Genomic DNA, 13524 nt, shown 5'->3' on the forward strand with positions numbered 1-13524 from the left:
GATAAGCTTGTGTACGTATTTATACATAATTAAGTTTTTGAAAAAAGACAGGGATATCAGATGCTCCTGTCACCAGGGTTCTGGCCAGACATGACATTTCTTACTCTCTTTGAAGAGTTCTCACACTTCATCAGTTTTCAAGAGGCAGTAGAGGGTGGGTATAAAACCACAATTTCAGGAACTGCATTCTCTGAGTCTAGATTTTATCTTTGCTCCTCATTAGTTGTATAACTTCTGGCAACTTAATATTAGATGCCTCAGATTTATCAGATGTGCCCTATTATATGGGAGCATATCTACCTCGTTAAGTTATTGTGACTCTTACATAAGTTAATACATGTAAAGAACTTGGGGAATTTCAGGGCACACAAGTTTACATTATTGTTAATGTTATTAGCTGTTATTAAATTCTAATTTTATATAAACATTAAAAAATGTCTTGTTAATAGTAAATGTGCAATACACAAATAAATGAAAATCAAAATCAGTGATGTAGTTTTAATGAAATAATTTAGAGCTCCATCTCTGGAACTATATGATATTGATTTAAATCACTGTGACCTTGAAGAAGTTATGTAACCTAACTAAGCCTCAGTTTCCTTGTTTCTAAAATGGAAGCAGTACTAATATCTAATCGTTGGAGGAGTTATGAAAGTTAAATGGGATAACACATACAAAGCACAGAGAACAGTGCTTGGCACTTAATGAGTCTACAGTATTTTTTAGCTATTGTTTTAATTCTGTAATGTTGAAGTGAACACTATGAAGTGATACTTACATATGAGAAACATTATACTTAGACTCTACCTATACAGAGTTTTCCAGTTTTGCTAATGTTTTTTGCTAGTGTTATGCTCTGCTGTGTAGAGAACACATGCTTTGGTATTTATAATTCTTCTGTAATAGGTAAATGATTAGGAAAAGAATAACCTTTTTTTAAATTTATCCTTTGTTGAGATATTTAAATTATACAAAAAAACTGTAAATGCTTTTTATATCTATAGGATTTTAGCTCTGGATAAATCAGTTAGGTAAATGCATTGTTAATGTTGGAACCTGCTTAACTCTGTTGTCCAGCCACATTGTAGCCAACTAGTTAAACCAAACAACACTGGCAAAAAAAGCAAATAATAAAAAACATCAAAATGGAAATGAAATATGAAGCAAGGAAGTCATTGCTTTTTCTGTAAAATAAAGGTCTGAGACCTAATATTTCCCTGTTGGTTTAGAGTATTGTAGATTATGAAAATATTAGGATTTTCAGTAAAGCTGTTTCTATGCCAAGATGGCAGAGAGAGAATGTTATGAAAGAAATGGCCAAAATTGAATATGACATTTATTTTATATGGTAACATTCTTTCATTAACAGGAAGTTTTACATAATTATTTGCTTATTGGGAATGAGGAGGATGAATGAAAATTTAAAAAGGATTCATCAAGATTTACTTATAATAAAGAAAACTTTTAAGAGCATCTTTTGCCATAGGAGTAGAAACTTAGAATTTCATAGTAACAGTGTATTCATCGCCTTGTTTGGGGAGCAGATTTTCAGTATGATCACAGGAAAACACCTGTTTTGACACTCTGAAAAAGGTGCAGACATACAGGCAAACTCTGTGTTAGGTGTAAACAAGAATGCTTTGGCTAGCATCCTGCAAGGAGGTGGGTCTAAATGGTCTGCTCCAGCTTCTGCTGCTGCTGCTGCTGCTAATATTGCTGGGAAGGAAAAATGGCTGACCTGGCCTATCCATTACTCTTGGTGCTGCAGCAGTCACTCAGGAAATGTTGTTTAAGGGAAACCTTCTGGATCCTTTTCATGGCACCATGGCAAGAAGAAGCCGTATCTTATCTATGGAAGATAAAGCATGGAGTTGGCTAATGGATGCTGGTGAGTGAATAAGGCAATTGGGGAGCCAGTTTACTAAGATACCATTTGGGTAGGCCTGCTCTCTCAAGGCCTGAGATGACATCCATGGGAAATGGCCTCTGGTATTTTGTACATTAGAAACTGTTTTGGAGAGGAACTGTGGTTTTCACATTAGTGATCTGATTTGTGATCCTATACATGTTCCATAAATAAAGTTCTCACTTATTCTCTGCTTCACTACTTGAAATACTAATCCTGAAGTTTGTTTGCTACTTCAGTAGATGGAGCATAGTTTTCCATGTAACTTCTTAGTCACTAGTCTCTACTCTTGTTTTTGATTTGCACCACAGTGATTTTTAAAAAATAACTTTGTAGTATATGAAAGCAGTTATTCCTGCTTTCAATTCTCAATGAGGACCTTTTTTTCACAACAGTAGATTATAGAATTTTATACTAAATTGTCTTTCCTTTTATGAATTATATGAGACACAAACATGTCAATAGTTTATTTTTGTCTTTTATTAAAAAATTAGAAGAAATAAGAATTTTAAATTAATCATAGAGATGGAGATTAAATTTTCTTGAAATTATTATTCTGTGGTTAATAGGTATTCCAGAAAAACTGTAACAGTTATGTTTGGGAACTTACAGTGGCATAGTAAAGATTCTGAAAAGTCATGGGGGAACAGACTTATTTAACTTCAACTTTTAACAGATTTACTTGTCCAACTCCCTCTCCCCCATTCTTCTTTTTGAAGAGTGCCTTTCCACATGTGGCATTACCAGCCAATAAGTATTTATCGAGTACCTACCAGGTTGCTAGGCAAATTGGGTGCTGGAAATACAATTGTGAGCACGTTTGTCAAAAATTTCTCCCCTTGTGATGCTTAACAACAGTTACGAAAACCTTTGTTTAGATGATCTGATCTTATGTAAGACACTTTAGTAACAACATAATTATTACAAATTATTACATTTTAAAAAGTCAAATTATTACATTTTTAAAAAGGTCAGCCTCCATTTGGATTCTTCCATAGAGGCTTATACAGTCTTTCTGTATTCAGACCTGTCACATTGACATGATTATATTTAAAATAATAATAAGTTTAGGTTCAAGCCAAAATCTAAACTTAGGCACTGCCTATATGATGAAGAAGTATTTTTAAAGGAAAATTTAGATTCCTTGTTCTCTTATAAAATCCCAGTTCCCTCAAATTGAAAATACTAAGTGCTTAGGCAGTACTTACCATGTTGTAAGGTAGGGTTTATTTCATTTTATAGCAATGTCTAACCCTTAGTGACGTATCAGACATAAGTAAGCTTTGCAGCGTAGCTTTTATTTCCTGTGTCACTTAGAATATATATTTTGCAGGTGAGGGGAGAAATATTTTTCCCAACACAGGATAGTTTGAGCCATTTGTCACCAATATACTGCTGTTACTATTTTAGTTATCTTAGAACTAAATACCTTGGAATAGAAGAAATTATAAGTAGATATAACCTAAAGTCAAGAATTACACGCATATAACTGGTTTAGGCAGTAGCTTTTCTTCTTAATTATTTACAGGTATAAAGTTCATGGTTAATTTGCTTCGCGTCTTGAAAAACTCAGAGCTCCTAAATGATCTTGATCATCTTTATTTTCATTTCATACATACTAGGAATTATTGAAGTCCTGTCAGAGTTTATACTGTGTCTCTGACTTGATTTTATCCAGCTCATCAAAGCAAAATTGTCTTAGTAGCACTTGTTTGTAGCTGTTTAATATATAATATTCAGTGGGCTCTGCAAGGTGAGTTCTTGAAGGCTTGTGAGTAGTTAAAGAGCTGTAGATAGTGGTTAACAAGCTACCAGCATCTCCTTGGAAAACAACATTATGAAGCAGAGATTCAGGAGAATCTAAGACAGTGAGTTTATCTGGCAATGCGTCAAAACTAAATTAGTTGGCCAAGCAAGGTGGCTCACGCCTGTAATCCCAGCATTTTGAGAGGCCGAGGCAAGTGGGTCACTTGAGGTCAGGAGTTCAAGAGCAGCCTGGTCAACATGTTGAAACCGCATCTCTACTAAAAATACAAATATTAGCTGGGCATGGTGGCACATGCCTATAGTTCCAGCTACTCGGAAGGCTGGAGGCAGGAGAATTGCTCGAACCCAGGAGGTGGAGGTTGCAGTGAGCTGAGATTGAACCACTGTACTCCAGTTTGGGCAACAGAGTGAGACTCTGTCTCAAACAAACAAAACAAACAAAAAAACAAACTAACTAACTTAGTCATATTGTCTGTTCTTCCTCTTCCTTATCGTTTTTCTTTCTTCCATCTTTTGTTTTTCTCATGTGTCTGCACTCATCTACTTGCCTCTCTTTCTTTGTCTTCTTCTCTTACTGTATTCCTTCAGTCTGCCTCATCTGATCATAATAGAAAGTGAAGAGTTTGATAAAATATATATCATACTTATTTAAAACAATTTTAATTATTTCTCAATTTAAAAATCAGTTGTTTAACCTTCTCTTTGTCTTTCCATTTTCTCCTCTAATTCCCAATAATGTTGCCTTTTAATTTCTGCTGCCTTGTGGATCAGCACCCAGGGATTTTTTTTTTTGTATTCGTAAATTAACGATTGTGATGACAAGATACAGTATTTTTATGTCACTTATTAGATTTTGAATCTTAAATGCAATAGGTATGCTATAATATATATTCCTTACTTTTCTTTCTAGAACTAAATCTCCATACCCACCTCATCCATGTTTTTGGCTTACGTATGGGGTGCTAGAATGGCCTATCTCCATGTATTTTGCTGCATTTCTCCATTGCTTCTTGTGTTCTGGCGGGAATCTTGGTGATTCTTTTTAAGCACTACCTGAGCTCTGTGCCAGTTGTTCCTCTTCTCCCAGGGTCTTGCGCTGTGTGGTCATGTCTCCACTTCCTCAGCCCTGTCCATTGGCAGAACCTTGGGTTCTGTGATGGCTGCCTCTAAACCCTTGTGAGAGTGGGGAACATTCCTTCCCCTGCTGCTACAGTTGAGCGCCATGCTGGGTACCATGTTGCCCTCTACACTTGCTTTCAGTTGTTAAGGCTTCCCAAGCTTTGGCTATGGCTCAGTGATCCTGCTGTCAAAACCCTGAAACTTTCCTAGCCTGGACACTCAGTGGTAGCAGCAGGTGTTGGGATTTCTCCAAGCCCCTAAGACTCTGAGTGGAAGATAATGGCTGTTTGACATAGACCTCAGGAGTTTTCAAAGCACCGAGAAACCTCTCCAGAAGATATGTAAAGGTAAGATTCTGATTTCTCTAGGAAGTTGTTCTAGAAGCTAAAAACAAAACAAAACAAAACCTGTAGCTATGGATTTAATGTAAGCTAGTAGTTAGATAATGTCCTTGGGGAACTCTGTGTTTCATAGATAGAACCAAAATATGAATCTTAGATTAGGAAACTACTTATTAAAAACACTTACAGGAATTTTGTGTGAGATTCACATTAGTTTTATTTATATTAAATCTGGCATGGAGTAGATTTTTAAATATTGTATCTCATTTTTTGATTCAGGATTGGTGAAGCACGTTTTCACAATCTGCATTGTATATTTAGTAAGAGAAATCTTGTTGAGAATTAAAATGGTTAAGGATAAAATAGAAGTTATCTTTTCAAATGTCGATGTTTTATTTACCTCTGTATTAATATTTAAAACCAAAAACATTAATATATCTTCAAATTCTTCAAGCTGAAACTCCTGAATCCATTATTAATTCAAAGGAATTAGAAGAGCAGTTCAGATCTTAGTAGTGCTAAGGATGCATTATTGTCCTTTGTCAAAAGTTACTGCTTAGTATTCTAAATATAGTGATTTCTTTTAATGCTTTATTTTTAGTTTTTAAAAGGGGATTATTCCACCTGCCTCTACTCTTTGGGAAAAAAATTAACTACATATAGATACAAATAATCTGGATGAAGGATATATGTGGAGAGGTGATGGGGGTGTGTGTGTATATGAGAGAGATCAGCAGAATCTTAAGTGAACAACACAAAACACCTCTTCAGTGTTACGACTTTTGTGGCAGCTGTTATTTAGCATTCCCCTCCTCTTTTTCTTTAACCTTGCCTCTATTTTCAGGTATTTATCTGTGAAGTGATATTAAGACACCTCTTCTAATATGATATCATTGTTGGCCTTACTGTCAGTTCAGGTCTTCTTTTTTTTAACCTGTTTGTTTTCTTTTCATTATGAACATTATTCCTTAATTGACTTCCCCTCATTGAAATTAAGGCTATTAGCTTACTACAACATTGAAACCCTTTAATTTCAGTGGCCAAAAATGCAACTTAATTTTTAAAAATAAAACACAAAAATGTTTACTAATAGCTGAACAAAATGAAAAATAATCTTTGATAGTATTTTTGAAGATGCTTTTTATTTATAGTAAGCTTTATTTTTATTGACATTTCATTTAACATTATTTCAGAGTAGTTCTGTGCTGTAAGATGAGCAAAAGAACAGATATCCTAAATCTCAAAGAGCTTTTTCTTTCATGTTCTTCTGAGTAGAGCATAAGGTTTCAGGTTCCCCAGTGCTGACATCTAACATTGTATCCCTTGAGATTTTACATATAGATTCAGAAAAAGGAGATAAGTCCAGGCATGGTTGCTTATCCCTGTAATCTCAGCAATTTGGGACATCAAGATGGGAGGATTACTTGAGTCCAGAAGTTTGAGATCAGCCTGGGCAATATAGCAAGATACTGTCTCTTCAACAATAAAGAAATAAACAACAACAACAAACTGGGCATGGTGGCAGGCACCTATAGTCCCAGTTATTCAGGAGACTGAGGCAGGAGTGTTGCTTGAGCCCAGGAGGTTGAGGCTGCAGGCATCACTGCACTCCAGCCTGGGCAATAGAGTAAGACTTTGGCTCAAAAAGAAAAAGAGGAGAAAATATTAACACGCAAAAATTGAACAATAGTAAATGTGTTGTATATTTGACACCTCTGTAAGATCGTAATGGTGATGACTGAGTTTTTTCCTTCCAAGTTCAGTTTCGGTTTTTGTTTTTTATTTAAGTAAAATGTGAAAATATAGCCTTATTTTTCAGAATATATTAAAAATAGTGGAAGTTTGGAGATTTTCAATTTTTTGTAAGTCCAAGCTGAGATGTAGCTACAAGTGACAGGATCTGTTCACCATACATACTTCTAAGTTTGGAAAATGTCAGCAGTTACCTGCAACTAAGCTCACAAGCATAAATTTTCCAGAAGGATAGAATCTTATTCCCATAATGCCTAGCAAGATCCCAGATGTAAATAGGAAAACTCAAATGTTCCTTTGGATCCTGTGATAGCTGATAAGCACCCAGGCTGCTAACTCACTGAAGAAGAACCCAGCAGAGGGGGACTGGACAGTACCTGCTTTTACATAGCCACTGATGCCACCTAAAGTAGCCAGTGCTGCATAGACAAAGCCAAGCCAGTATAAAGCCACCAGTGGGCCAGGATCCTCCTGCATTGTTCTCTTCTAATTCTCACCAGGCAGGAGATTGCAGCAGGCCTGCACCTATACCACTTTCCTGAAGGTCTGGGTGAATTGATGAGGGGACACAAACTGTAGGACGCTTATTTTTTAAAACAAAAAGATTGTTAAAGCATTTTATTCACACATGAAAATATTCAAGTTTATTCCCTCTAGACCTCAAAGTATAACTAAATGAAGTGTTTTAAAGTCTTTATAGTGCATTAAAATGGGTCATTCTTTCATATGTAGAAACAGAAAAGTAAAATTTTCATGCTTTTATTCTTAACATTTATAGTGAGTTTACAATTTTTAAAAATGTGTGACACAGCCTCAAGCTAGTAGTTAGCATTATTTACAAGTTGGCCTATAGAGTGCATTTTTTCTTTTCTATTTCTAGAGCTCTTAAATTCCCTTGGGACAAGAAATAAGAACGTAAATTATGAATTCTCTTTCTTGGAAGTTCAATGTGAAGAAATAGTTTTAAGTACTTTGGGAGTCGGAATTTATAACACTTATTTCACAAAGAGTATGAGGTAATCACTGAAAGTCTTAGAAGTGAGTGTTAATTCCCAAAATAAGGATTCAATCCCAATCATAATTTCTATGAGAATTTCTGCCATCACTCAGTTCATAAGACTGTATTTCTCACTTCCCATTGTTTACTCCCTCCCTTCCTTTCTGTTTTGTTCTTGGAGAGCATGGGAGCTGTTCATACCAGTAGACGATGAGCAGAATATTTATAACTGAGATTGAGAAACGTTAAATATAAGCCTTTTATGATGATAGAATTATTTCCTTTGTTGTAATAAATAAAATTTCTTGCCTCATTAGGCATATCCATGTAGAAAATAAAAATAAGATGTGTGCAGAGCAACTAAAAGAGATGACAAACATAGCAACGAGCCCAGATAGTGACATTTTTGATACTTTAGAGAAGTTTTTCACTTCAAAAACAAAATATTCCTGTTCATTAGTGGAAATAAAAGCTCACTGAATCAGAATTATTCAAAATTAAAAGGATCTCTTTAGTGGATTGTAATAATATATTGATTACCTACTACCTTCGGTCCTGTTACAGTGATTATCTTATTTATTCTCCACAAAAATACCTTGAGGCAGTATTATTTCACCTTTACAAATGAAGAAACTGATAGCAAGAGAAACCAGATAACCAACCCAAGGCCTCACAGCTGGACACAAGGATTCAAACTCAGGACTTGTGGCTCCAGAGTCCGTTCATTTTTAGAGGTCCTTGTAAGTTGTAAATCTGGCAATCAGTGCCAGTTCCCAAATCAGTCCTAACCCTTTTCATAGCATGGTACCAGCAAGGGGGTTCTGTCTGAACCTCCTTCCAACTCAATTTTGGATTGCCATTCACTTACTGGCTATTTGACCTATCCTCTCTTAGCAATAATCTTACCCTGTCTAAAATATGAATAATATTATCTCCTTCTCAGGGTTTTAATGAAGATTCAATTTTATGAGACTGCCTATGCCAAGCACTTAGTACAATGGCTAGCATATGGAAAATAGCCAGGAAATTGTTGATGTTATTATGTAATGTTCCCAAGGTCACACAACTAGAAATAGACTGAGTCAGAACTCAGGCCCAACTCTGTCTTACTGGAAAACTAAACAAAACTAGAGAACACACACACACACACACACACACACACACACTTCCCACAAACAACAGGACCAACAAAGCAAAACTCATGCTCTTTCTGGATTATAACACTACCTCTCAACTCTAAATGTACCTTTTATGATAAGTAAATAAGGATGGGCATGTATGCTGAAGGGTCAAGTAGCATAGTTTAGTGGTTTAGGGCAAACTTTCAAATTGAGGTATCCAGTGTGTGACAGTAAGCAAGTTACTTAACCCCTCTAAGGTTCACTGACTACATATTAAACCAAAAATAGTATCAGTTGTATTGCATTATCATGGACAATAAATGATATTAATACATTTAAAGAGCTCCAATAAATATTGGCTTTTAGTAATTGATAGAAGTATCAATGTTTCTTTAAAAATATATTTATCTCGGAAGTAACACCACACAGCTACAACCATCTGATCTTTGACAAACCTGTCAAAAACAAGCAATGGGGAAAGGATTCCCCATTTAATAATTGGTGTTGGGAAAACTGGCTAGCCAGGTGCAGAAAGGTGAAATTGGACCCCTTCCTTACACCTTACACTAAAATTAACTCCAGTTGAATTAAATATTTAAACATAAGACCTAACACCATATAAACCCTAGAAGAAAACTTGGGCCTTACCATTCGGGACATAGGTATAGGCAAGGGCTTCATGACTAAAACACGAAAAGCAATGGCAACAAAAGCCAAAATAGACAAATGGGATCTAATTAAACTTAAGAGTTTCTGCACAGCAAAAGAAACAATCATTAGAGTGAATCAGCAACCAACAGAATAGGAACAAGTTTTTGCAAGCCTACCCATCTGACAAAGGGCTAACATCCAGAATTTAAAAGAGCTGAAGCAGATTTACAAGAATAAAACAACCCCATCCAAAAGTAGGTGAAGGATATGAATAGGCAATTCAAAAGAAGACATTTATGCGGCCAATAAACATATGAAAAAATGCTCATCATCACAGGTCATTAGAGAAATGCAGATCAAAACTACATTGAGATACCATTTTACACCAGTTAGAATGATGACCATTAAAAGATCTGGAGACCACAGATGCTGGAGAGGATGTGAAGAAATAGGAACACTTTTACACTGTTGGTGGGAGTGTAAATTAGTTCAACCATTGTGGAAGACAATATGGCCATTCCTCAAGGATCTAGAAATAGAAATACCATTTGACCCAGTGATCCCATTACTTTGGGTATATACCCAAAGGATTATAAATCATTCTGTTATAAAGACAGATGCACATGTATGTTCACTGCAGCACTGTTTACAATAGCAAAGACCTGGAACCAACCCAAATGCCCAACAATGATAGACTGGACAAAGAAAATGTGGCACATATACACCATGGAATACTATGCAACCATAAAAAAGGATGAGTTCATGTCCCTTGTAGGGACATGGATGAATCTGAAACCATCATTCTCAGCAAACTGATACAAGAACCAAAAACCAAACACTGCATGTTCTCACTCAGGCGGGAGTAGAACAATGAGAACACATGGACACAGGGAGGGGAACATCACACACTGGGGTCTGTCAGGGGGTGGGGAGGTTAGGAAGTGACAACATTGGGAGAAATGCCTGATGTAGATGACGGGGGGATGGAGGCAGCAAACCACCATGGCATGTGTGTACCTATGCCCCAATCCTGCAATATCTGCACATGTACAGGGTTTAACCTTGAATCCTAGTCACAGCAGGGACTTCTTGAATTCGTGGAGCTTAGGTATTTGGCCTCCCTTACTAGATTCTGAACTCCTTGAGGTTGAGGATGTATATCATACTTATTTGGAACTCTAGAACAGTGTCTGGGAAACAGTGGGCACTCAATGCATGTTTGACAAATAAGAGCATAAGATCCAAAAATGGCACAGAAGAACTTGTTTAAGGATCTCATGCCATCAAAGGGATTAGAAAGCAAGACTGCAGTGCGGAAAGCATAGAATGTCCTGGGGATGGTGGGGGGTGCTATGGAGCTGAGGGTGCGTAGCCTTCGTAATGACTGTTTTAGGAACTGGGCAGAGTTGAAACTGTCAGTGTAGCCTATTCAGTAAATGTAGGAATAAAGTATTACAAATTGTTTAAAAAATGTTGTAAGCAGATGACATATTTAAAGAATTGAAAGCCATTGGAATCCATTTATATTTTTCATACAGTGAAAAATAGTATTTCTGGCACTAGAAACTCAATTTGGTACCAGAGACTTGAGGAAAAGTGTATTTATAAGTGTGCCATTGATATATGCCCTTATAAATAGGTTATTAAAATAGGATTTTATGTTTGTAATATTATAAAATTGAAATTTGTATGTATAAACATTAAGAACTTACATGGATGATGTGGGAAGTCAGAGTGGAAGTGTAAAAGGTGACATTTTTGGGGGTGATTGGTATAACTTTGAGGTTTGTTTTTAAACTATATTTTACTCCTTGTTTGATATATTTTTTCCAGAAACATGGTGAAAACATCTTTCGGTCACAATCTCAGTTTAAAAACGTGAAACAATAAAAAGAACAAAGAGAATTAACTATGCTTAGTGTTAAACCACTTTATGTTGAGACAACAAAAGAAACCACAAAGCAGAAACTCATACTTTTTTTGGACCATGACACTACTTCTGAGCCCTAACCATGCCTTCTCTGATAAATAAATCAGGATGCCATGTGTACTAATGGGAGATGTAGTAGAGTTTAGTGGTTGCCACAAGGTGATTTTAGGTAGTTCTAACAGGCGTTGCAATGATTTGGCCCAGTGTATTTAAGCCAGACACATTAGAACCTTGTATTAAAACGCTGGATATTGTGTGCTGACACCCGAAGGAAGGTTGTTTAAAAAAGTTAAACTGAGAGTAAAACTCAAACCAAATGTTTCCATGAACATTTGTGTCTTCTTAATTTGAAAAAGGCCATGTATTACACCAGTGCTCCTATCAGTGTGGAACTTTCTGGTTTCTCAAGAACTATCTCTTAAATCAAGCACTAAGTTATTATTACACATTTAAAGATTTTTGCTTTAAAAAATGTACATTGTTGTGAAAGCAGAATATTAAGTCTGAAGAGAAATGGTCACTTACACATGTACCTTATTTTGTAGAATGTAGAGTCCATTTGTGCTATTATTATTTTCAGATGTGCCTGTAAAATGGCTTCTTTTGCTGTTCTTCCCTTCCTGTTCTCTCTATATACACAAATGTGCACAAAAAACACACAAGACGCCCATGCTTTTGCTCTTACTATAGAAGAGTCATACTAGAGTGAAATTATACGACATTAATTCTCTGTATTATCTAATTCTTCACTTTCATGGCTGTGTGTGCCTGAATTGTATCTAGGTCTAGCGTACCATTTGGGCATAAAAACATTGTTTTGCTTCACTTACCCTGGGAGTGTTTTTTTTTTTTTTTTCTTAATTTTCTAATGCCTGTTTTTAGTTTATTTTGGAAATTCACCATGGGAGTTTTAATTAGGTAATACGTTTGGGATATTATTGAAGCAGTATGTATTAACTAGCAAAAGTTAAACTCACCGTAAAACCCTTTACATATAAAGTAACTTACATACCTTGAGTACCAGCTTTTCTTTTCCCAGCCCTTATCCCGGATATGTTCTTGGTAGTTTAATCTGCTTTATTTTACCCCCTTAAAAGCGTAAGATGGAATGGCTTGAATTAAATCAGTCGAATCTCTCCCTGAGGAGAATTTTGTCATTAGAAATAAAAGTGTCAACACCAAGAGGGAAAATGTTATAAATAAAGTGAGCGGTGTTTGGTAATCATCATCATTCTTGATTTCCTATGTGGCAATAGGCCTTTGATAGATGCATGTTTAAACCATCTTTCAATTTAAAAAATTACACATGGAACAAGCCAAATATTCTTCAAGTACTGTTTTTATTTAGAAAGGCAGCTGTATAAACTGCTCTGTGTGTGTATGTGTAAAACATTGATGATGCATTAGACATAATTTGCAGAAACTACTAATTTTCACATCATTCCCAAGTAGAACTGCAAAGGTGCAGTACTAGCTTAGCTTTATGGTTAAAAGCATTGGCCCTAGAGCCAGATAACATGGGCTCAATCCCTAGTTCTGCCATTTACTGGTTCTGCTACCTTGGGCAAATTACTAGAGCTTTCTAAGCTTCAGATTTCTAATCTTTATATAATGAGTTTTAATAAAAGAATAATAGGATTGCTTTGAGGATCAAATAAATTAATAAACGTAAACCACTTAGAACAGTGTTCAATAGGCTGGATTTTTGTTTGTTTTTTGCTATTCTTTTTGTTTTATGTTTTGTCTCCAGCAGAAGTTGTTATTTAGCTTCCTGTTTTATGAGGTAGGACTGATGGGAATTGACAATCTTAGGAAAAGGTACAACTGTAAGTCAGTGGAAGTTTTTCCTGGTCAAGATGTCAAGTGCCAGAGGTCAAATTCGTGTGGTAGGATGGGGTCCACAATGTACAAAAGTTTGCAAATGAATGAGGCGAGACAGC

General features: G+C 35.8%; 1 protein-coding gene across 50 annotated transcripts in view; it reads left to right on the forward strand.

Annotated features, from left to right (window-relative positions):
- MBNL1 (muscleblind like splicing regulator 1) overlaps window positions 1-13524 on the forward strand; it is a 209163-nt gene that overhangs the window by 85715 nt on the left and 109924 nt on the right. For 5 of the 50 annotated variants that reach the window (XM_064378833.1, XM_021669544.2, XM_064378837.1 and 2 more), the window contains exons 2-3: window positions 1769-1888; window positions 4584-5139. The exons of 38 other annotated variants lie outside the window; for them this stretch is intronic. Coding sequence is in view for 5 of the 12 variants with exons in the window: in XM_012437021.3 (XP_012292444.1) it covers window positions 1883-1888 (6 nt within the window). In the remaining 7 variants the exon portion in view is untranslated. Of the gene's footprint in view, window positions 1-1768; window positions 1889-4261; window positions 5140-13524 lie in introns of all 50 variants that reach the window. 7 more of the 50 variants (XM_012437021.3, XM_064378828.1, XM_012437020.3 and 4 more) reach the window with 2 other exon arrangements.

This window comes from Aotus nancymaae, unplaced genomic scaffold (assembly GCF_030222135.1).
Source record: "Aotus nancymaae isolate 86718 unplaced genomic scaffold, 86718_ANA_hifiasm-v0.15.2.pri h1tg000019l, whole genome shotgun sequence".
NCBI lineage: Eukaryota > Metazoa > Chordata > Mammalia > Primates > Aotidae > Aotus > Aotus nancymaae.